At 40.4% G+C, this 23,628-nt stretch overlaps 2 protein-coding genes across 2 annotated transcripts in view; one reads left to right on the forward strand and one right to left on the reverse strand.

The window, feature by feature from the left end:
* Positions 1 to 5,832, reverse strand: part of asz1 (ankyrin repeat, SAM and basic leucine zipper domain containing 1) — a 41,647-nt gene extending 35,815 nt beyond the window's left edge. The window contains exons 1-3 of the mRNA XM_049573049.1: positions 5,071 to 5,832; positions 937 to 1,039; positions 212 to 334 (exon numbers count right to left, since the gene is read on the reverse strand). Of these exons, the coding sequence (XP_049429006.1) occupies positions 212 to 334; positions 937 to 1,039; positions 5,071 to 5,178 (334 nt within the window). The 5' untranslated portion in view covers positions 5,179 to 5,832. The remainder of the gene's footprint in view (positions 1 to 211; positions 335 to 936; positions 1,040 to 5,070) is intronic.
* Positions 5,833 to 11,083: 5,251 nt separating this feature from the next.
* The window catches only part of cftr (CF transmembrane conductance regulator), a 65,807-nt gene continuing 53,262 nt past the window's right edge, over positions 11,084 to 23,628 (forward strand). The window contains exons 1-5 of the mRNA XM_049573027.1: positions 11,084 to 11,419; positions 12,719 to 12,829; positions 18,361 to 18,472; positions 21,215 to 21,430; positions 22,096 to 22,185. Coding sequence (XP_049428984.1) covers positions 11,367 to 11,419; positions 12,719 to 12,829; positions 18,361 to 18,472; positions 21,215 to 21,430; positions 22,096 to 22,185 — 582 coding nt within the window. The 5' untranslated portion in view covers positions 11,084 to 11,366. The remainder of the gene's footprint in view (positions 11,420 to 12,718; positions 12,830 to 18,360; positions 18,473 to 21,214; positions 21,431 to 22,095; positions 22,186 to 23,628) is intronic.

Genomic DNA, 23,628 nt, shown 5'->3' on the forward strand with positions numbered 1-23,628 from the left:
ATGTTTAACTTTGGGTGTAACACTGCGCTTGTCCCTGTTACTATCTGTCCAGCACAGTGGACTAGGGGCAGGACAAATATCATGAAGACCAACTGCCACATCTTCCATGTACAACAACAACAGAGGAGAAATATGTTCATATACTGTAGGCTACATATTAATATATGTTTCTTCCCCCGAAAAAATCTCATATTGGTCACATTGGTCTGACCTTTGCTGAAGTTGGCACTGGCCCCTCTGTCCAGTAGCAGTTTGGTCAGGTCGTAATCAGCCACATTGACAGCACACATCAGAGGAGTCCATTCAAAGCCGAGCCTGGTCTCCACGTCCATGCCTGTCCACACCAAACGGATCAGATTAAGTCAGGCAATGAAATGATTATATTAAAAAAAAGGTTTATCTGTGCCTAATGCCCTGCAGCACACACACATACACAAAATAAGATTCTGTATAAAATCTAAAAATTATTTTAAAAACCTCACTAAGTTGGCAACACTGTTGTGAATAGCATATACATTTTTAATCAAATTTTCTTAGTTATATAAAAACATATACTTTTATTTCAGTTAATTTGGTTTGACATTTAAGTTATATATCCATCCATAGGCATCCAGGCACACTATCTATTCATGACTCACATGACAGATCTGGATCACTCGTGAATTTGGGACATGATAAAGAGGAAATTCTAAATCACAGAAAAATAGCGAATGCCTCAAATTCTCGTTAACAGTTGGTACATGCCACACAAGAACAAAATTGTTTGTAGAAGTGGTTCTCGTGTGAGACCTGACATTTTTGAATTGCTATTTAAAGCTAACCATGAAGCTGCTACAGATAAAGCAATACTAGTGATGAAAACAATGATCGCACATGCCAACACAGTCAAGAAATGAAGTGCTAAAGTGTCACACAGAAAATGAAGAGAGTACTTGCCTTTGTCCAACAGCTGTTCGACAGTCTGAGTGTGTCCTTTACTGATGGCTCTTTTCAACCTTGACACATCATCTTGTACATGTGGTACATCATCATCCTGATCCTGTGACAGTAGGGAAGGATCCAAATTAATTCATAAAAAAAAAAAAAAAAAACACTCCAGGAGAGAAAGAAAATAAAAACCTATAAACACCTCCAAGTTGAGGTTTGCCATGTGAAAACTGTACTAACTGCATGTGTGAGGATACAGCAATACAAAAATATATTGTAATAATGAGCAAAATGGCGTCATAATGGATACATGGAAAGTTGTACCAATATTCAGCTGAAATATTTCCGGACCTGGGGTGACAGAGCCTTCTCCATAGCCGCCCCCTCCCTCTGGATCTCTCCCCAAACACATTCAAGACTGCACCAACCTCTTCCAGTTCAAATCACTCATCAAAACTCATCTTTTCAAAACAGCTTTTAATGTGTGAATAATGTTGTGTGTATTTACTGTATTCTATTTTATGTCAACTGTCTCTGAGTACTATGAAAAGCACTCTATGAATAAAAAGTAATTATTTTGTTATTATGATGATGTCTTCAAATTGCTTGTTTTGTCCAACACTCCAAAACCCAAATATATTCAGATTACAATCATATCTGACAATGAAAAGCTGTAAATACATGCATTTGAGAAGCTGAAAGTAGATCATTTATGGCATTTTTGCTCTAAAAATGTTACTATAGAAGACTAAAGTAGACTTTAGTTCACTGCATATGTGGAACATTAACGGCCGAATTTACTGAGGACAAAGCAAGACATTTTACTACACTGAAAACTTTATTTTTTGTTTTCCAAGATCTTCCTGAGGCTGTTTCATTACTTGCATGATTTAGTTGTTTATACTTCCAGCTGTGAGGCTGTGATCAGCTCCTCTATTTCTGTTGTGCATTGCTTTCCCCCATACCGAGAAGTTCATTTATCAATTTACAATTACTATATTAAGATGTTTAAGTGATAGTTCGGATTTTTTGAAGTGGGGTTCTATGAGGTAATTATCCATGGTCAGTGTATTACACAGTAGATGTCAGTTGGCATGCCCCTAGTTTGGAGAAGCAGGCTAAGCAATGTGCTGCTGTGGACAGGGGTCAACAACAAAACATATTTTAGACATGTTAAAAAAAAAAAAATAAAAAAAAAATCACACTTAGGGAATGCTATATCCAAAGTATTTTCACCACTTTATCTTTCAGACAGACAGCCTGTTCTGGTGGGGAAGCTGCAATCGGCTGCACTTCCCCATCAATGCTCATCAAAGCCACCAGACTCCACTGACAAAAACAGTAATTTTAGCTCACTGAACACAGGAGCTGCTGGTCTACTGCTGCTTCAATCAGTTAGTTAATTTGTGTTACTGTGTGACTTTGGTTAATCTAATCTAACCCTCTTCAGTGCCAAAGTCACACAAAAACATAAACAAAAGAACCGATCAAGGCAGCAGTAGACCAGCAGCTCCTGTGTTCAGCTATGTTAAATCGCTATTTTTCTCAATGGAGTCTGGCTTTGAAGAGAGCAACGTAATGGCTTCACTTTCTCGTTGGAAATCACTGTCTGGCAGCAAGGTAAAGCAGTGACATAATTCAGTGTATTAAACTGATAATGTTTTTTTTAAGGTGGCTAAAATCCGTTTTGTTGCTGCCTTCATCCACAGTAGAACATTTCTTAGCTTCCATGCTTCCCCAAACAGTGGGCATGTCAACTGACATCTACTGTAGGTAACACACTAGTGGGGTTTCCATCCACCTATTTTTATTCGCATTTTCAAAAATTGCGAAAAAAAAAAAAAACTTGGATGGAAACACCACAAATTTGAAAAAAGGCTGAAAATTCGCAAAAACGTTTTTACACTTGGAGGGCATGGATTTGTCAGTGTATTAATAAAAGGAAAATGTGACTTTTTGCTATGGAAACAGGTTTTGCGAATAAACAATGACGTACCGGATATCACGTCACACTTCTGCGCTATGGTGGCTATTTGTCTTCAATTAATAAAAGAAGCGAACATTAATACCAAACTAGACGGAAAACAGCAAAGAAACGCGACCATGTATCAAGAGCTACAGAAGCAAATGATGGATAAAGGCTTTGACAAACAATGGCAAATACTAAGAAGCAAGTGGAAGAGTTTGAAACAACGCTACATGGCTGAGAGGCGTCGGATGGCTACCAGCGGTGAGGGAGGGAAAGCTAAAACCAACTTCAGGTATTTTGAGCTAATGGACAAAATTCTGGGCCAAAGATCTCTGGTTACATCTATCAACTCTTTGATCAACAGCTCAGGAAGGTAATGATAGTATAACATTAGAGGATGAAAGGGTGACTGACGTAAGTTAGCGACCAGCATGCTAGTAGTCCCATTTGTGATTCGCAGATCGCTGAATGAATGGATAAAACAGCAAACTGCTTGAAATACAAACTCTAAAACACTCAGCCAGTAAAACCATTGTTTTCCTACGATACGGCGCGTCTGACCGGCGTTCAAGCGTCTTTTTAGACGGGCATTTTTCCGGCGTCTTTTTAGACACGCGTTTTTGTAGACGCTTCTTTTGCACGTAGACGCTGAAAAGTTAAAATATTTTCAACTTTTTTGAGCGTCAGACGCCAGTAGCTACCGCGCATTGAATAAGCGCTTCCAGCGTTTCAAGCATCTTTGAAGCGTCCCTAGCGTCTCATTTCTGTGTGGTCACCCCCTTACTGGTAGTTTTAAATCCACTGACAACAAAACAAATTGTAATACTTTTATTTCATTAGATAAAAAAGACAAAATGCTAACCAGAGTTCTCCCAAGAGCTGACAGGTTTATCAGGAATCTGTCCATGGTCAGCTGTTGAGTATCAGTTGGTCAGTTGTTGAGTATCAGTTGAGTGTGTTGTTGTTTACAGTGGGCATAAGATGCTCTTTTATGATGTCATCTCACGGCGCACTCTTCTTCTAGGGGGGTGTTTTTAGGCTTGTTTGAGATGAACTGCGCCTCGCCTGAAAAGTAGACGAGAGCAGGCGGCCACAGCGGGGGGGCGGTGACAAAAAGCTGTGGTGAAGTCGGACAGTTTCCCGACAGTTTCCAGCAGCCTTCAGTCCGTACAGGAAGTCACAGACACACTAACATCCTGTCTGAAATGGTGTCAGTTCATTAAAAAAGTGATCAGACCCATATATCAGTTTGTTTTCACCATCAGTCACACAACATGTTTTCTGTTCACAGAATAAACCTTCAGATCAGACAAATACAATCTTAATCTCTAGAATTCAACAAAAATGAGTAGTTTATCTAAAACGTCATCTTGTTGAGTCGACGTCTAAACCAATCAGCTGTTAGATCAGGTGAGAGCCAGGCGGTGCAACTGCGCCTGGCTCTAAAAACTGCAGCCGCCTCGCTCTCGCGGTTTTATCGACGTCCACTTTTGTAATACGTCAGAGCAAGTCGGGATGAAGTCGGACACAAAACTAACCGGCATGCATTGTGCGCCGATCGCCGGTGATCGAATCTGCGCAGGACTGGCTCATCTCAAACGAACCTTTTATTTTGTTCATTTTTCACGAGAAGCACCACCTACTGCTCTTCTCTTAAAGTCGCATTTTCTTTTGCGCATTTTCACAAAATTCGCTCAAAAATTTCGATACATTTGGATGGAAACCCCACTACTGTCTATGGACAAGTACCTCATACCACTATCCCTTTAATTTAGCACTTTGTAGAGCTCATAGTATAATTTAAGTTAAATCAAATATGAGGCTTCTTCTTAAATTCACTTTAACTTGTGCTCTACTTCCAGCCAACGCAGATGGTGAAGGGTGAAAAAGAGCGGCAGAGTAGCGTTAAGCTGGTGCGATGTCCCAGTTACCCCTCTTACCATTGTCACTATAACTACATGTATGTATCCAAATTACACTGCTTGGTCCCGACTAGTTTGTGTCAGCATATTGTAGTTTGTTCTCCTGATTATATTTTACCACAAAACAAGCAATAAAGCTGCGTGTTAGCCTCCCATATAACACACAGACTGAAGCTAGCTTAAGGTTTGTTAGCAGCTAGCTAGTGAGCGCTTCCAGTAGCATTAGCTGCTTTGAGAAAAGTTCATTCTCACCTTGACACGAGAGGACTTTTTATCCGAAGTACACCCGATGTCCCAGTCGTCATTGCTGGCGTCGCTTTCATCTCCAGCTGGGAAGGCGTTTTCCATGAAGCTGCCCATAGCTAACACTGTGTAGCCGCTAGCTAACCTGACGTTACCGTTACCTTCACAAGGTGTTTGAAGATGCGCCTCTGCGCAGCTCTCGGAAGGGGCGGGGCTTAAAATTCAGCCACCACACTTCGATTCAAAAGAAGAGGGAAACGCGACGGTCCGTAACACCTGTTATCATACACCTGTTATCATTAACATGTATGTTGTGACAGCCTGAAGGTTGAAGCTTGGGCTTTATACAGTGGGTTAAGTTCTGTTTAGCTATGCTAACGTCTTTACAAAGCCCCACTCTTAAATCATTTGCTGTGGTTTTGCTGCAATGTGGTAATGCTAACGTTAGCTGTTTAGCTAAAGTAAGCTAACGATAGCCTCTAACGATTAGCTGCGTCGTTCCAAATGCTAAATTGTGGCTCAATTCAATGCTAGCTTACATTAGCTACATAGCTAATAGCATTGGTAGTTGGTTCACTAGACTGCAGCCGATGTATGGATAGAAACATTTTAAGTTTAGCTGTAAACACTGCTATGCTAACTTATGCTAGCTAGGTAGCTGGCACTAGCATTTGTTTTTCTGTTTGTTGTAACATGCAAATTTGCTTTTGTTTGTCAAAGGGGTTCACTGGAAAAGGTTGAGGGGAACTTCGGGGGATTTCACAGTTTGGAAGGTGAATAGTTGAGTGTTGTTTTTAGTGCAAGTCTTAATTCAATAAATCTTTTAAATATATGCTACAAGTGGTTTCCTCGTTTTTTGGCTGACTGGAAATATGAAATGTGTAAAGCGCATGTACACCTTCTCATTTGTTTGGTTGCAACTTGTACCTTATGATAAGTACATTAAGTTTGGTGTCAACACTTAACTGCCAACATAGCACTGCCCAACTTTGTCAAGGATATATTGTACAAATTTATATATTTTTTTTAATTGTAATTTTATTTTACTCTGTATTTATGTTGCTTGATTTTTGCAATAATTGATTTTATTTTTTTTTATTTCATTTTCCCTTACCATGTTTATGTTATGCTCCAATACATCAAAGCAAATTCTTGTATGTGAAAACCTACTTTGCAAATCTGATTCTGAGCAACAGAGCAGGCCTCTAATAATCTGGAATAACTAAAAATGTTTTTGAGCATATTATTTTACAGTAAGTATCCAATGTAACTGATGAATCAGTTGCGTCAGTCATTGATTTGGATCTTACTGAGGCTCAAAATAGAAGCAACTTGGATTAAAAAAACATTATTATCTATAACTGTATATGCTTCACTGAATGTCTTCTGGGATGTAATGCCTGACTGAGCACTTTTAACTCAAAGCTAAAAACATTTCTTTTTTACACTGCCTACTACATTTAATTGTGTTTTTTTTAAAATTGTAAATCATTTAATAATTAATTTTAGCTGTTTTATCTTTTTATCTGTACTGTTTTATTACACATTTGTATCCTTTATTATGTTTTATATTTTATTGCTCTGTAAAGCAGTTTCATTGCCCTGGTGTATGAATACAAATAGATAAAGCTGCCTTGCCTTGTCCAGCAGAGGTCACTCTTTCCTCTAGGCAGAGGCAGATAAACCTTGTGTCCCTCAGCAACAGTAACTCAAAGTTGCGCAAAATTACAACCACCAGGCTGACTTCATGTGGTTCTCCTCATCTCTCAGCTTCATTGGATAAGTCAGGCTCAGCTTTATCCTGTCTCTCACACATACAGATAAATTCAAGGTCAAAATAATGTTTTTAAGGGGAAAGAAAAGGAAACCGCACAGCCTCTGGTTAGATTTCTGGAGAACAGAAGAACATGTCCCATTCAGTCTTCAGACAGGGGGTGATTGTCCCCTGTAGTTTTATTGTCTTGATTGGATAATCTGTGTATTCAGATTTATTTAGAGGCACTGTTTGTTTAGTTTTATTGAAGCACAGTTTGTTGGTTGCACAAATATCCCTTCCTTTGTCAAACCAGAGCATTCCTTCTATTTATTTAACTTACTTTTCTGCTTTCAAACACATTTCAACAACAAATTGGACTTGCAGTTTTTTAATATTCTGAATCATGTTTGCCCTACAGATCTGTTCAGTGATATCTATCTTTCTTTGCACAGAGGCTTATCTTCCTGTGATCTTTCTCATACCTGCAGTATTTATGTTGTTTGTGTGGTTTTAATGAAACTGATGGAGTTACAGTAAAGGAAGTTCAGTGCCACACAATATATCAGTGTCATTTTCTGTGCAGAGTTTGATCATGTGTCCACCTGAAAGCTGAAATGAAACCTGCACTCTTGACTGTGCTGCACTGGTACGTTTACTTGAATACAAAATACACACGTAGATCTTCTCCAGTTATACCGCACTTTTCATCGAAGAAAAACCCGGCAGATAATAGCATTACCAGTCAGCAGTAGATTTATCTTGCTGCCTCTTGGACACATGGTGTGGGAGGAAATCAGTCCCATGGCAGTGTAACTGTAGCACTGTCTCTAGCCAGAGGGCTGCCCTGCTGCTTCACAGTCAAACAGCTGATAGTAACGGGGTCAGTATGAGCTTAATATTTGTTTCTTCAAACACATTTACCCAGCCGGTGTCCCCGTCTTGAAGTATCTACAACTGAAGTGCTGACAGTGAAGATAAGACACAGTTGTTGTGTTGGGATACTCCGCACCCAAAGGCTCACTGCATCTTTCCATGTTATCTCTGTTCCCTTATGGAATGTCTGAAGGTTTAGATCCTCCTCCTCCTGAAACTGTGCCTAACCTGAAACTGATTTTTAAAACAGTTGCAAGTTGGTTTTTTTTTTTAGATGTCCTGGAACTGTTTCTTCTGTTTTGTGAATGATAGTGAGGCAGCTGACTGAAGTGAAATGAATAAGCCACAGCTCAGCAGTCAGAGGTGGCTCAGTGGACAGGCAGCAGCTTTTGGGATGAGTTCCAACTACAGAGCTTTTTGGCTCTGTTATGTTTATCTGGTCATTTATATTGACACAAAAAGTCAGAGGAGGACTCCTAGACATTGTGCTGTTTTACTCTCAGTGTTTCCTTTTTTATCCAGCCATGTCAAAGGGACAGTTCACCCCATATTTTTCCTCTTACCTGTAGTGCTATTTATTAATCTAGATTGTTTAAGTATGGATCAGGGGTGGAAATAAGCATCAGCCACCAGCCAAATGCTGGTAAAATGTGCAACTGTCTGCTAGATTTTTTTTCACTCACCAGCCAAAAAAAAAAATAATGGTAATCTGTTTAGTGGATGGTAGATTTTGGAATCCACCAGTTACAGTGGCAGGTGAACAAAAAAGTTAGTTTCCAGCCCTGGTATGAGTTGTTAGTGTCGGAGATATCAGCTGTACAGATGTCCGTCTTCTCTTCAGTATAATGGAATTAGGTGTCACTCAGCTTTTGGAGCTCAAAGCGCCAAAAACCTACGTTTGAAAAACTCAGCATCAATGTCTCTGCAGGAATCAGGACCCAGTTACTGAGGATAATCCACAGACCTTGTTGTGAGCAGTTTCATGTAAGAACTATTTTCCTTTTTCTGAATTACAGCCACCAACTGTGTCACCGCACAGAAGGGAGTGTGCATCTACTCATTGTGGAGAGGCTTGTGCTCAAGACAGGGTGAGATGTAAACATTAAGGACATCCTCCTCAGCTGAGCTTTGATGTTGGCTAGCTCAGTGGTGCTAGGTGAGCTAGCAGATGCAGCCAGCATCCACGTGCATGGTAATGCACGTGGGTAAGTATAGTTCAGATTTATTTTAATGGCACGTTGAGCACCACTAGCTGAGTGCCATGTAGTTCCATACTGGAGAGAAAGCAGACATCTCTACGGCTGATCTCTCCAACACTCAGTAACTCACTAAAACAACCGACATTTATAAATAACACTATGTGAAGAGGAAAAATATTGTAAAACTTAATACAGTTAATAGCCCGGGTCATTATTTGCCTAAATCACTGAGCTCAGCGGGCCTATTCGGGACAGACCTTTAATTCTTTTCACACAAAGCTGTTTCTCAATTAACATGGTTAATATAATGAAATTGTTTATTTAATCTAGTATGCACATTACATGTGTAGAAATTAGGCTCTGAATAACACATCAATAATGAATAATTCATACACATACCAACACGCCACTTTATCCTATTAAAACAATCCTCAGAACTTGAATTAATTTTTATGAAATTCTCTTTTGATACTTTTCATCTGAGGACACTTATGGACTCAAAGAATGTTAATAACTCAGAAGTAGGGAGTCACCAACTTTTTTTTTCTGTCTCTCTTGCTTACCATGCAAGTAAATCTAAATGAATTATTCTTTGGTGCTCATGGTTTTAATAAAATTAACTGAACAACTGAATTGTGGAGACTAACTGAGCTAACGATATGTAGCATTTCCATATTGACAAAAGTTTAGACATTTATACTGGTATGTACGATCTAAGCAGCTGACTAATGTTAGCTCAGGTTTGGTTTTATGCATCCAAAGAACTTCTATAGAAATGAAATGCTTAGCAGACAGACCGTGTCTAAAATGTGTAGTTATACCAGGCTAGTAAAAGGGACTGGGCATTTGATTGATGTTTTCTGGTGTGTGTTTTTGATTTTGGGATGAACTGTTACCTTAACACATAGGTGAGTTTTGGCTTGATTAACTATCGTGTAAATGATTGATAATTTCATATTTCATTTTACAAATAAGGCTCATAAGACCTCCTGGCAGTTGCTTTAGTCATATACCAAAGACTTTTTTGGGGTGTTTTTCCCTTATCAGCTGTGAGGGTCCAAGGACAGAGGGGTGTTGTATGCTGTAAAGCCCTCTGAGGCAAATTGTGATTTGTGATGTTGGGCTTTATAAATAAAATGTAATTGACCCTTGACCCTTGCCACTGACCCTTAAAAGCTCTTAGGTCAGGGGTCGGCAACGTACAGCTCCGGAGCCATATGCAACTTTCGCCCACCTCTAGTGGCTCTCTGTGCCTTTGACAAAAAAAACAAATAAATAAAAATAAAACATGAACATTAATAATGGTTGTTTACTTCTTATTTGTTTTAACAGTTTAATTTTTTAAGATTTAACATTTCATCAACTAAACTGTGCATTGTGTGTTTACAGCCTGGCACCTTTTTCTCTAAAGTTTTCCAACCTCAGCAGTGGTAGCTCGTCTTGAGCCTCCCTAGGGAGGCTAGCAATGGATACCAAATCCATGAAAGCAAAAGTCTCAAAGGAAAACACAGAATTTAATAGTTCGTGGGCAGATTTGTTCGCTTTCACCACCAACACTGCAAAGCCTAAGTGCTAAATAATCATAAATAGCCCACTGCAGAGGAGCCATGTTGTGGTAAAATTTTTAAATGCTTGTTTAGACGTATTTTTAATGTCCGTAGGTTAAATTAGACTTAATACACAGTGTTACCATAAGGCTCAAATATGTTTTGTAGCTCCAAGCAGATTTTAATGAATTATTTTTGGTTCTTGATAGTTCTGGTTGCTGACCCCTGTCCTCGGGCCATCAAGCTGTTTGTTTTTGCACATGGCAGTGATTTTAAAATTGTTTTCTGTGTATGAAGGTTGTAATGTAAGATAAGGTTGTGCAAATGTTTGGGGATTATTCTTTATGCAAGACATTTATCATACAGCACAACTTATACACTTAGTTTTAAGTCACAAAATTAAGTTTTTAAACCCAATCCTACAATAGTTTGTGTAAGAAGATGATTTCCTCCGACAGAAAACAGAATAAAGATGTTACCTATTGACCTGCTGTTTGCCTGGTGCTGTGTATGGATCGATATCTATCAGCTAAAGTGGCCTCATTCGGTTTAGCTGCCTCAGTTTGTTGCCACAATATGCAACCTGAGGCTCGTCAGCGTGGAAGTGACGTGTGTCTCCGTGAGTTTTTGGCGAGCCCATAAAGGATGGACTGTCCTCTCAGTGTCACAGTGGAGCACAAGGAGCAGGACAGCAGAGAGGAGCCCGAGGAGGAGACGCACACAGGAGAGAAACACCCGTCTCGGTATTTTCTGGGGAGGAAGACAACTCTACTGTGACATCATATTTCCCGGAGACACAAAGTGGAGGATAAAACAGGCGAGCGCCTTCTCTGTCAGTGTGGGAACGGATCCACTCAGGGGACACAAATGTGAGCGCCGCGCACGGATCACACTCAGGTGCAGAGAAACCAAACTGGCGGCGCACTTAGGATGCAGAAGTCACCGGTGGAAGATGCAAACTTCCTCTCCAAATTTTTCTTCTGGTAAGACACTTTTAGTGAACATCCTCTGGACGGCAAGGTGCATGCTGCTCCTCGTTTGGTGACATGAAAAAAAAAGATGGGGATCGACTAATACTGTCAGTAAATGCTTCATTGATGGTGATGATTGTGTAAATCTGGAGGTCTGGTGTTAATTAATATCAGGAGGAGGTTTGATGTGAAACTTTTGGCTCCGTGGCGCAGGTGAGACACGGCACAGGCTGCTCTCTGAAGAAACATAAAACCTTGGAACAAACCGTGATTGTATTCAGATTGGTATGCGTTTAAAGTGATCTGAAGTGCTGTGATTCTGCCACGGACTGTGTTTGTGTCATTTTTTGCTTCCAAATGACATTTAAATAATATATTTAACTCTAAAAGTGCCAGTGAGATGAAGATTGTTCAATTATTCCGTGCGTAAAATGCGCACACGACAGTTATAAAGTATGCGAAAGCTCACAATGTGAATGTGCTCCGATGAGGTATGTTCTAGAAAATGCTGTCAGGTGGGGGTGGAAGCTTTTTGGGGTTTTACTGAGTCTTCAGTATTTGTGGAGGCTGATCAGAGTCATTCTGATTAAGTAAAACATTAGAATTAACGATGGTAAAATTGCAGTTTGGATTGTGAGTGTGCGACTTTTGAGTGACTGTTTCTATTTATAATATTCATCATGGGGTTTTTTTGTTCTGTGGTCCAGCTATTTTTATGACATTTAAATATCCTCCCTAAAATTATAATATAGTAGGAGTCCTGTTTAAAGAGACACTGTTATTCCTCACACTAATGACAGGTGCCAGAGAAAGAAGCAGGCTTAGAAAGTGAGATGATGTAAACTCCAGTGTGTCACCAGGCTGGGACAGTCTTTCTTTAAATGCTTTAGTCACAGGGACAAACAAACATCTGACCCTATCTGCCTCCTCTGTCATTAGTCTGACTGTGAAACCTCAGGGATTACTTCTGATACAGCTAACACCAGTTTACATTAAAGCTGCCAGACGCTCCAACACTGGCCTTTATACCAATGGGTTATCCTCTAACCACAAACAAACAAATACATGTAATATAATCTTATAGAAGTCATTGCTTAACTTTACAAAGCATTTTATACATGCTAAATTTGCAATATGTACTTAGTGTCATTCAGGAGTGCATAGTAAGATTTATTTTCTACCCAGTTTTCATGCACGTTGGACACTACCTGTGATCATATTCTCAAATGCACACACATGTTGTTGCCGCAGGCGTCCCAGTTTCAAACAGCTGATCCCCAACAATCTGTCCGCTGTGTGGTTTTTGTGCAGGTGGACGACACCGCTGCTGAGGAAGGGCTTCAGAAAGAAGTTGGAGCTGACAGATGTGTATAAGGCTCCGTCTTTTGATCTGGCAGACAACCTCTCTGAGAGACTTGAAAGGTTTGTGCAGTTTAAGTTTGTTTACCTGACTCCATGTTTGTTTGTCTGTTAGGGTTTTTTCTTCAGTGTTTACATCCCAGCATACTGTGGGTATTACCATGCTGTAGCCCAGGCTAATAAGGCGATTTGGGTTATTGGAGAACAGATCAGAAGTAGACAGTTTGGCAGAGTGGGTCCTGAGACGTCAGGTGTCATTAAGAAGCCCTGTTTTCAATTAGTTATCCAGAAAGTTGTCTGGCTTGTGTCATTATATAGAAAAATAAGTGCCTGTCACTCTGGATACAGGATCGCTTTCACTGTGGAGGGTGGGATGTTGTTTTACCTGATTGATATGTTAATCAATTTTGATCGTTATTTACTATTTATGCCAGAGGGACTGTAACATAAACATGAGGCCGTTACCTGTTAGGTTGTTAAAGATAACGTCAAAGTTGAGTGAATTAAAAAAGCAGTTTTTGTCATTAAGGGAGCAGGATCTGTACCCTTATCTTAAAGTTAATCATAAGGTGATTTGTCATCTAAAAGGAGAAGCAAATCCATCCTAATGTTGGGTTCAGGCTACACAATATCAGCCCGATTACAACCTGACACGGCGTTGTACGGTGCCGGCTCAGGTCGTAAACGACAATGAGTGTCATACGCGATAATCCATTGCTTTGTCTTGTGTAGAGTGTCACACTAGACAACAACCTGACACGACACGGCGTTCTGACAAAAAGTCTAGCGTGTTTGATTTTATTTTTGTCTTCCATGATTTCTCCCGTCACAGTCTGGGCCTTTACTCAGCACAGCTGCAGAGGTGACCAGCTTCTCATTCTGTTTTTAGTTTTAATCCTGTTAAAGGTAATGCATCATACCGTCATTTCAAACTCAACACTTCCTGTATCCGTTTGAAATTAAAGCCCCTATCATTTCAGCTGACATCATTTTCTAAAAAGGCTTTTATTGTGAAACATTTGCAGGAACTTGTTGTGGAGGATTCAGTGATTTCAAATGTAGCTCCGCCCATCTGGTGACACTTTTTACGTTACAACTACAACATTTCAGGTGGGACATGAACTGACACACTGACTGAACTAATAGTAATAGTAATAAAAGTAGAACAAGAATAATCTGATGACATCACACACGTTGTGAAAGATGTCTGTCAACCAAGTCACGGCAACATTTTATGATTCCACGATCAGCTAATCTGACAGTGACTGACGGAACAGACAAAGTGACCATATTTGGACAAAAGGGTGGAGCTGTGGAGGAGCGAGAGGTGGATCTGACTCAGTGACTGTGGTGACACTTTGCAGACAGCCTTTATTATACATAACTGTAAGCCTTAATAGCCCCCCCCCGTACAGTTGTCATGAATGTTGACATAAGCTATAGAAACCAAAACTGTTTTTTGTACCAGGCTGTAAACATGTAAACACATTATTTCTGCTGTTAGGGTAAACATGTTAACATGGAGGGTCTACAGGGACGGACTCACCTTTGGAGCTGGCCTCAAGTGGACATTAGAGGAACTGCGTGCTTTTGCCCCTCCCATCTTGTCTTCATTTTTCAGCTCTGGATGTTGCTGATTGATTATAACGTGTAAAATTATGCCTCCATTTTGTTGTCTGGTGGTGCACTTTTCACACAGACTGCCAACTAAACACACACAATCTGAAATCTTAACATGTTTACTGGATCGTCAGTGAAGTTTGCCCCAGTACAAGTCATTGATCTTAAAACATCAAGTAAACATCAGACTTTGGTGTCAGTCCCTCAGAATCGAAGGCCAAATGTTTCTTTGAAGAGTCACCATTTTACACCAATGTTCAGTTATCGCACACGGTGGCAGAAATGAGACCTGAGTGCAATACGGCAACAAGTCATCTTACCCTGTAGACACTTTTCACAGAAGGCACTATAAGACTTGTCATAGCCAAGCGGCGACCTCTGAGCCTGAAAAGTGAAGCTTGGACGTTCCAAAAACTGCAGTTCCTCTCATGGCCACTTGAAGCTGGCTCCAAGAGTGAGTCAGTCCCCACAGACCCCCACGTGAAAACTTTTTCTGGGAGCAGGTTGTAAGACTTTCTGGGCCAAGACATGTACAGAAATGACCCACATATGTAACTATTTACTGTATCAAAAACAACCACCCGTAAGTACAGATATAGGGAGAATATACCCTGCACACGGTGTATCTGATATGTTCACAGACAGCTTACATGAAGTAAAATCATTAAAGCTCCTTTTATGAAGAATGAATTTGCAGAATAATGATAATCTAATCGTGTGCAGCCTTGGTGTTGTTCGTACGTGCCCTTTACGTGTGTTTACAGTCGCCATCCTTCCTTCAGAGTCAAGTTAAAATATGGGCTGGCATTTAAACAGGGTTAGACATAAAGCAAAGTTGTGTGTGCCAAACAAACAAGCAGGCAGCAGATGATGGACAAGGGTAACTCTTCTCTACTTTCACTTTGTCTGTCTCCTTGTGTTCATTTCTTTCTCTCTTGTTATTGTCCTTTCTTGTCATGTCACTCTGCTTTTCTCAAACCAGATTAACCTTGTGTTCACTTAACTATTTTCCACCGTACGCCCCCTTTCCCTCTCATTAAGTCATTTTAGTCTTTATGGTATTGGTCATTAGAACCCTTGAAATAAATCGTAAATTTAAATCTTTAAAATAATGTTGTAATTGTGCCTTAAGCTCACTCATGGACATGCAATGACATGATACAGTGTGTGTAATTTCATAGGTGTTTAGAATATATTTGATTTGATTATATCTCTCCACACTTCAAACGGCACATATACAATTTTAGATATCTAGAATGGTAAATGTACTATTTGAAGTAGTAATGCTTTTAAATTAAGTTCAGCTTTTAGCATTCACACACATGTTGTTATTTATTGACAATATGACATATACGAAATATGGCCAAACAGCCACTGTTTAATATTTAAAAGTTTCAAAATAAATTTAAAAAGTAGATAATTAGCTTTTACTTTAGTTTAAGTGGTTGTGAAATCAATTTTTAAACGTCATTTCTAAGCCCTGTCTTCTAATTGACCAAACAGCATTTGCATTAGCTTGAAATAGCTCATGTTTTAGGAAGAAATTTTTCATGACTATTGGGGATCGTGCATCAAAAAAACATGGTTTGCCTTTTGGTGTTGCTCTGGGACGTTGTCTTGGCCCACTCCTTTTTTCTCTGTATATGCTCCCTTTAGGTAACATTAATAAGCCCAGTTCAGACAGCCGGCTGATGGTGTCACCTGACACATAGCTGGCTTGCTGCAGCAGGTGCTCCGTCCCTGCCGAGCCCTCTGTTTCCGTCCTCATGGTGTGCCGGTGTCGGACGGTGGGGCACTGCTGCTGCTGGCTGTATGTGCTTATGCATTTTAACCAAAACAAAACGTAGCAAGAGCATAATACCCTGGTTTTAGCTAACCCTGCTGGCTCCCAGTGTCTTTTAGAATAGATTTAAGGTTATTCTACATGTTTTTAAAGCTCTTAATGGCTTTGGAACAACCTACATTTCAAATTCTGTCATTTAATAATCCTTCATGAGCTCTCAGATCTTCTGCCGCTGGGTTTTTAAATACACACTATTATACGCACAAGCTAATTGGCAAGTACCCCTCCAAAAGCTATGAGAAATGCGGACTTGATGAACATTTTTAAATAACAGCTAAAACCCTCTTTATTTAGTCTGGGTTTTAATTCATTCATGTAATTCCTCTTATTATTATTATTTTGTAATAATTCTCCATTTTTTACCATCACTTTCATATTTTGCTTGTTGGTGATTATCTTTTTATCCTCTAAATGTTGTTTTCCTTTTTTCATTAGCGTTGCATTTGTATTGTGACGCACTTTGAGCTGCACCTCTTGTATGAAAAGTGCTCAATAAATTAAGTTTATTAATATTATTATTAAGGAGCAAAAACAACAATTTTTGTTTGCTATAACTACAATCTAGTACAATGAACTTCAATACAATTTTGGACGTGACCTTGCACTCTCTTGACTCCCTTTTTTAAATGCCCTGAACTGATGTCCGCCTACATTTTCTTTGTAGCAGTAACATTACATAAATTCTAGCATGAGTTTTTCCAGTATTCTTGTGCTGAAAATTGACTGGAAATCCACATTTTAAAGCCGATACTCATCATTGCATTGCTCTCTTCCATTTATCCCTGTCTCTTCTTTCTCCTCTCCATCTCTCCTTCGACTGTTCTTATAGCGCTGAGCAAATGCCACATCTCTGACAAATGTGTATTTCCTTAAAAAAAGAAAAGGAGATTAAATACTAGTGTCTTCTCTCTTTTATTTCATTTTTCTTTTGCCTAACAACAGCAGCAGCAGTGTCCCACATTGGCCTGGCCTCTTGGTTACCCAGGGTCCCGCGTCACGCTGAATGGTGCCAACAAGCCGGTTAATGTACATGAGTGTTAAAAAGTCAACCTTTAGAAAGGGCGCGGTGCCCACCGGGTGATGAATGAGCAGTGGTGGGCGATTTTGCTTTCATTATTCCGATCAGGCAAACAGTGAGGGCTTCTGGGAATGTGAACTTTACCTTCCATTAAAGCATGCTGGGTACCGTCAGCCTCCTTCATCACTGAGTTTAGTTCAGTTCAGTGAGCTTCTCTGGTGTGGACAAGATTTCATTGTGCTATGATTGTGTACAAAAGTCCTGTGACAGTGCTTTGAAGCGGACGAGAGGAACCAATGAGAGCATCTTAAAGTCCTTCTGCAGACGACTCCACAGATAAGGAGCTGCATAAATATACTCTCGTTTGCCAAGCTCTGTATGTACCCCACGTACAGGCAATAAAAACATGTTCTATGATCGGTAAACTCTTCAGGCTTTGTCCGCTTACTCTTCCTTGTTGGTCTCTTCCCTTACCCATCCTTTCTATTGACTAACTCTTCTCTCATCACTCACCGTTGAACCGGTCAGCCAGATCTCCCCGGTTATAAATGACCCTCAGAGAACAATGCAGCTTCTTACTGTAGCTGTAACTGCTCGCCAGGGCAGTTTGTGGGAAGTTAATCTAACTGTGTTGTGACAAGGGCAACAGCGTTAAAGCTGTGATAGGCAATATCAAGAAATGTATAAGATAAATCTGTAAAAATTTGTAAAAATGCACATTACAGACCTAACATTCAGCACAGTTCAATCCTCACTATCTAGCAAAGAGCAGATTTGCCTGAAACGAAAATGCATAAAAATAAAACGAATAAATCTGCAAATAAATACGGAAACAAACAAATAAAATGTTCTTTGTCATGTTTTTGTGTTTGTTTCCAAAAGATGCTCCCCTTGATGACTGAAGACTTTCTAATGAGGTGAAAATAGATAAATAAACACAGTATTAGCGTCTTGTTCTGCTGCTGCATCACCAGCCGGTTTGTTGCCTGAGTCGTAGTGGACAGACAGAACAGCCACAGCCAAAGGTTGCTGGCATTTGGCTGGTGGATGTGTTGTTCTCCCAGTCTGCCTGTGCTGCTGTTTAACTGTGTTGTAACTCTGTCCTCCCCGCAGAGAATGGGACAGAGAGGTGGTGTCAGCCAAGAACAAGCCCAGGCTGATGAGAGCGCTGGCCCGATGCTTCCTCTGCCCTTTCGCCTTCTTTGGCATCCTCCTCTACCTCGGGGTGAGTATGTTGGTCTGTCGTCTCTGGAGGAAGCAGATTTAACTTAAACTGACTGAGGAAGTAGTTAACGCTGCTTTAATGGATCATAGCATTGAGCTGCAGAGGTAAACTCAGGATTCTTATGCTCCAGGTGATGAAGAAATGAACCATAGACTGTAAAAAATATGGCTGTAGTTTTCTGAAGGGGCGTTTTAAAGCTCTGATTTGGGTTTATTATGGTTGTTCATTGTCTTTGTGAGTTGCAAGAGTCATGAAATCAAAATCCAAGTCACTGTGATGAAGGCTCGGTTTGTCTTCATGGGAGATAAGCAGCTGTCACCCAGCTGTCATTCAAGCCCATACGTCCCAAAACATCCTTCCCTTTAAGCCTTGTTATAAAAACACCAACCGCCAACACGTCACCGTCACCAAAAGATTTAAATGTATTGACTTTGTAATTTCACATTCCTTTAAAGAACACCTCAGAGTTTTAGGAGCAAATATTATTTTTTAGTGGTGCTGCGTCTTCACACTCCTCCATATTGTCTTCAGCTTTTGGTTACAGCTGAGTAGTTCAAATGTTTTAGGTCTAAAATGATGAATGAAAGGCACATGTTCCTTCCTTCACACGCATCACACTTGCGCATAGTCCTAATGAGCGAAATGGAGCCTTCGAATGTCAAGAAAAAAATAGCATCAGGAGAGTTTAAATTGGCCCAATCTCAAGGGAAGTCTGTGGTTTGGGACAGCTTTAAATTAGTTGTCGACGGTGACAACATGTGTGTCGGCTTCATCAAGTGTACCAAACACAGCACGATGCTGGTGTATGACAGCAAAAAGACGGGGACCTTGTAACGGCCCAATCCTTAAAGAAAAATGGCGTGTTTAAACCGGGCTCAGGCCCATAATTACAGTTATAGGGACGGATGGGGCACGGACAGAACATGCACGGGCTCTGGTGGGGTCGGACTGTTTTTTTTTGGGCCCAATCTAAGCTCTACTATGCAGCAGAAAGACGCAAATACTTTTAAAATTGGTGTGTCATTTGCTTTTGCTCAAGAGGTAGAAAAACCTACAACTACTAGAATGCACTGCACCGCACTGGGCCAATTAACACTCCCGCTGGTGGGCAATGTAATGCACGACTTGTCGTTGGCAGCCGGTCAATAACAAACTATCTGGAATTAAGCTCTATTTCTGAAACATTTTAGACAAGAAATAAAAAAGGTGCCAACAGAATCTTGGTTTATATTTGATCAGCGCTGCCTAGTTTTACTGCACCAGATGTTCTGCTGCTCCGTCTGTGCCTGGAGTGTGCTGTGCACTCCAAGAGTGAAGTAGCCTGGAAATCCAGACCCAAATCTAGAAAGATTTAGGGTCTGGCTATGAGTAATGAAAATGACAGTGTGTGTAATGGCGGCACCAAGCATGCATTTGAAAATATCACCGCATGCAATTAGATAACACTACGACCAATCAGAACAATACTTAGAGCTTAGCTACCAGCGGAGCTAACTGGTAGATTAGACTCTTGCCGTATCCGGCAAGAGTCATGACTACATTTGTTTTAGACATTCCCACAGTCACCACCTCCTCATCACACACTGCCAGCTCCACCTGTATGTGTGTATGTGTGTGTGTGTTACCTGTTGACAGTGTCGGAGCAACCAGGGCCTGTAGAGCCACAGTGCCATGACGCACACACATCACAAGCATGTCACACCAGAGTGTCGCAAACCCACCTCACTGTCCCGGACTAATGGGAAAGGCGGTGACAGCAGACGTTGCGTCAGTCAGTACAGTTGGTTGAGTGGTTGTCATGACGACAAGAATGCCTGTTAGATGTTAAAGAGGCTGTGAGGGGGAAACAGAGAAGCTGTGGGGACGTTTTCTCAGAAGGCAGGAAGGACTTTCTAGCTGTCCAAATTCATTTTAGCACAATCACAAAGCAGGCCTCAAAGGGCTGTACCAGTAGTAATTTAAATTGTATTTCACTTTCAGTTTTATCTATAAAGCCTAATAACACCAATCATAACTTGCCTCAGAGGCTTTACAGCATACGACAATCGTCTGTCTTTGCATCCTCACAGCTGATAAGGAAAAATTTCTTTCCCAAAATAAAAACCTTTTAAAGGAGGAAAAAACATACTTTTTTTCTAGATGTCACTTAAATGGTATAGTTAAATGTGAAACTATGACATTGATGTCCTCTTATATCAGACATCTTGGCTAAGCGGTGTGACATTGGGTGTTTTGAACATTTTTTTTCTTGTGTACTACAGCACTAAAGTATATGGAAAAGAAACAGATGATAGTCTACAGTATATCACAATGTATAATATAATAATAACAATGATAACAATACAATATATAATTGATAAAATACAATAATAATAACATAATAAAAAATAAATTAATGCATTAAATTAAAAATGTAAAACATACAAAATTCTAAATAATTAAAAAAAAATAGGATTATACACCGTGGCAGTTATGCACATATGGTTTCTGTTTTGAAGCCAGTTTTGACACCTAAATTTTTTTTAATACAAAAAATTGTTTTTATGAATGACATGCACTGCAAATGCAAATCCTGTATCTCCTCGTCAGTCACAGACTCGGGGTGTCACTTCATCCTGCACCAAGAGACCACCAGACAAGCTGAATTATTTTTGTTTCCAAACCAGAAACAACAAAACAAAAAGACAAAGATCAAATCAACTAACCTCTTATTGTCTCATCTCATCTCATCTCTCGATGTAGGAGGCTTCCAAGACGGTGCAGCCTCAGCTTTTGGGTCGCATCATCGCCTCATTCGACCCTTTCCACGCTCCTGAGCGGGGTCAGGGATACTTCCTGGCTCTCGGCCTCTGCCTCCTCTTCACCGCCCGTTTCCTCCTGCTGCAACCTGCCATCTTTGGCCTGCATCACCTGGGCATGCAGATCCGCATCGCCCTGTTCAGTCTCATATACAAGAAGGTAAGAGGACAGGGCGTAGTTATGGAACTGAGAGTCAGCTGTGTAATAGCCTTTAACAGTCTTCACAGGTTGAGATGATTTTCCAACCTCAGTTTCTTTTGTAAGCTCTGTGTCTAAAGACATGTCACAAATGTTAAGTCTTTGTCATCAATTCCAGATCTAAAGAACAGTGATATGTAATAATCTTATCTCATTAAACTTTATGTTGCAACATTGCAGGAGTTAAAAGTACAGTATTTGCCTTTGAAATGTTGAGTTCAAGTTTGAAGTCTCCCAAAACTTGTAGCCAGCGACACTCTGAGCCTTTTTCCTGATTACACATGAATCAAACACTCGCTACATAAAGTCACGGCTGTAACAACCAGTTTCTGCAACAAAACAAAACAGGCCAGCTGATAAGATAGTGAGACAGCTGTGTGTGTGAGCATTTGTCAACTTTTTTCTTGCTGTTGTTTTTAACATCAGCTAAATGTTTCCTCCTTGATGAGCACGCATGACTGAACATTCCCAGAAAGCCTCTTACATGTGGAAGTCCAGTGGTGGCGGCTGTGAGGGGGCGTGGCAGCCTGGTGTCAAAGCATAGCCACGTGTCACCGGCTTCCTCTCAAACCATTCACTTTGTGTCTTTTGTGATTCAGCTGACCCCTGACCTTTGACCTTTACAGACCCTGAAGCTGTCCAGCCGAGTCTTGGATAAGATCAGCACCTGTCAGCTGGTCAGTCTGATGTCCGCCCACCTCAACAAGCTGGATGAGGTGAGAAAAGACAAATATTTATCACGCTTACAGAGACACAGGAGCAGGTTTGTATTTCCATTAATTTAATTTGGCGCATTAATTTAGAACAGTGAACAGACAGTTTCACAGGAACTAACTAGCATGTGTCCACTATCAGTTTTTATTGGACACCTTGCAGCCAATCAGAATCGAATATTCACCCAGACCCAGATGGTTTAATGGTATTTAAAGTAGCGACAGACCGATAGTGGATATTTAAAAAAAACAATATAATAGCGATAGTTTGGAACGGTAAAAAGTCAATAGCAGATTAATCGGCCAATGTCTCTCACTTATGTTGTGTTCACACCAAATGCGAATTTTAGCGTTGCAATGCTCACATGAGTTGAACGCTAGAATATATTGCATGAAAAACTTGCATCATACATGCGAGATTGGCTATCGCAGCGCGAATCGGTCAGATTTTTCGACTCCTGGGAATCAGCATATGAAGCGAAGTTGTGCTACTCACTTAATTTGCATATTTCGCATCAGATGCATCACGTCCATCACGCTGCCCGCTGGGAATTCACATCCAATCCCATCTTTACATCGACTTTAAAGGCGCCGTATGTAAGAATGTGGCCAAAACGGTTACTGCACTCAAATTCAAAAATACTGCCGCGAGTCGTGTCCGATTTCCGATTTCAAATTCTTCTCCACCGTTCAAAAGCATCTCCAATATAGACCCTCGCTTTGCCTCGAGTTTTGTCTTGGCGTTTTTGGGAATCATAATGAGGTTGTTTGGGTTTAGTAGCGCCGTCAGCCATTGTAGCTCAGTCGTAACTGTAACTGATGCTGGGACTCTACTGACTGCGTGACTGGTAGACGGCGGTGGGTGGTGCAACAGGCCAAAACACAAATTGAAAACATAAACATGATTTGCAGACTGTAAAATTTCATTATGGAATCAAAAGAGGCATGATGGGCGTGAAATGTGACAGAATAACCTCCGCCTCAGCTGACAGGAAGTAAACATGGACCCAAACTGTTGCCTAGCAATGCAATTCCAGTGACACCTTCAGTGAAGATAGAAAAATGGAGTGTTTCAGACAGAGCGTGATCACAGGTATATTCAGGCAGACAGTATGAGAAGAACAATGTGTTTTTTGAACATTAAAGGATGTAAACATGTTCCATTAGAAACCCAGAATACAAATATGAGCCTAAATATGAGCGTAGTTCGGGACCTTTTAAAGCACAGACAATGCAGATTCAATGACAAGGACTTTTGAATTTGAATTACATGTCAATTTTTGCACCCAAACTATAAGTCAGTTTTTTAAGGAACAGGTTCAGTAGTTTTCCACCCATAAGGGGCTCAGAGAAATGTTTGTGTCTCCACAGGCACGATGAGGGACAAGGAGACTGACAGCTCACACCCTCACTGACTTCAGTCAATGTGTCTTATTACCATAACAC

The sequence above is a fragment of the Epinephelus fuscoguttatus genome, linkage group LG4 (assembly GCF_011397635.1).
Source record: "Epinephelus fuscoguttatus linkage group LG4, E.fuscoguttatus.final_Chr_v1".
NCBI classification, from domain to species: Eukaryota; Metazoa; Chordata; class Actinopteri; order Perciformes; family Serranidae; genus Epinephelus; species Epinephelus fuscoguttatus.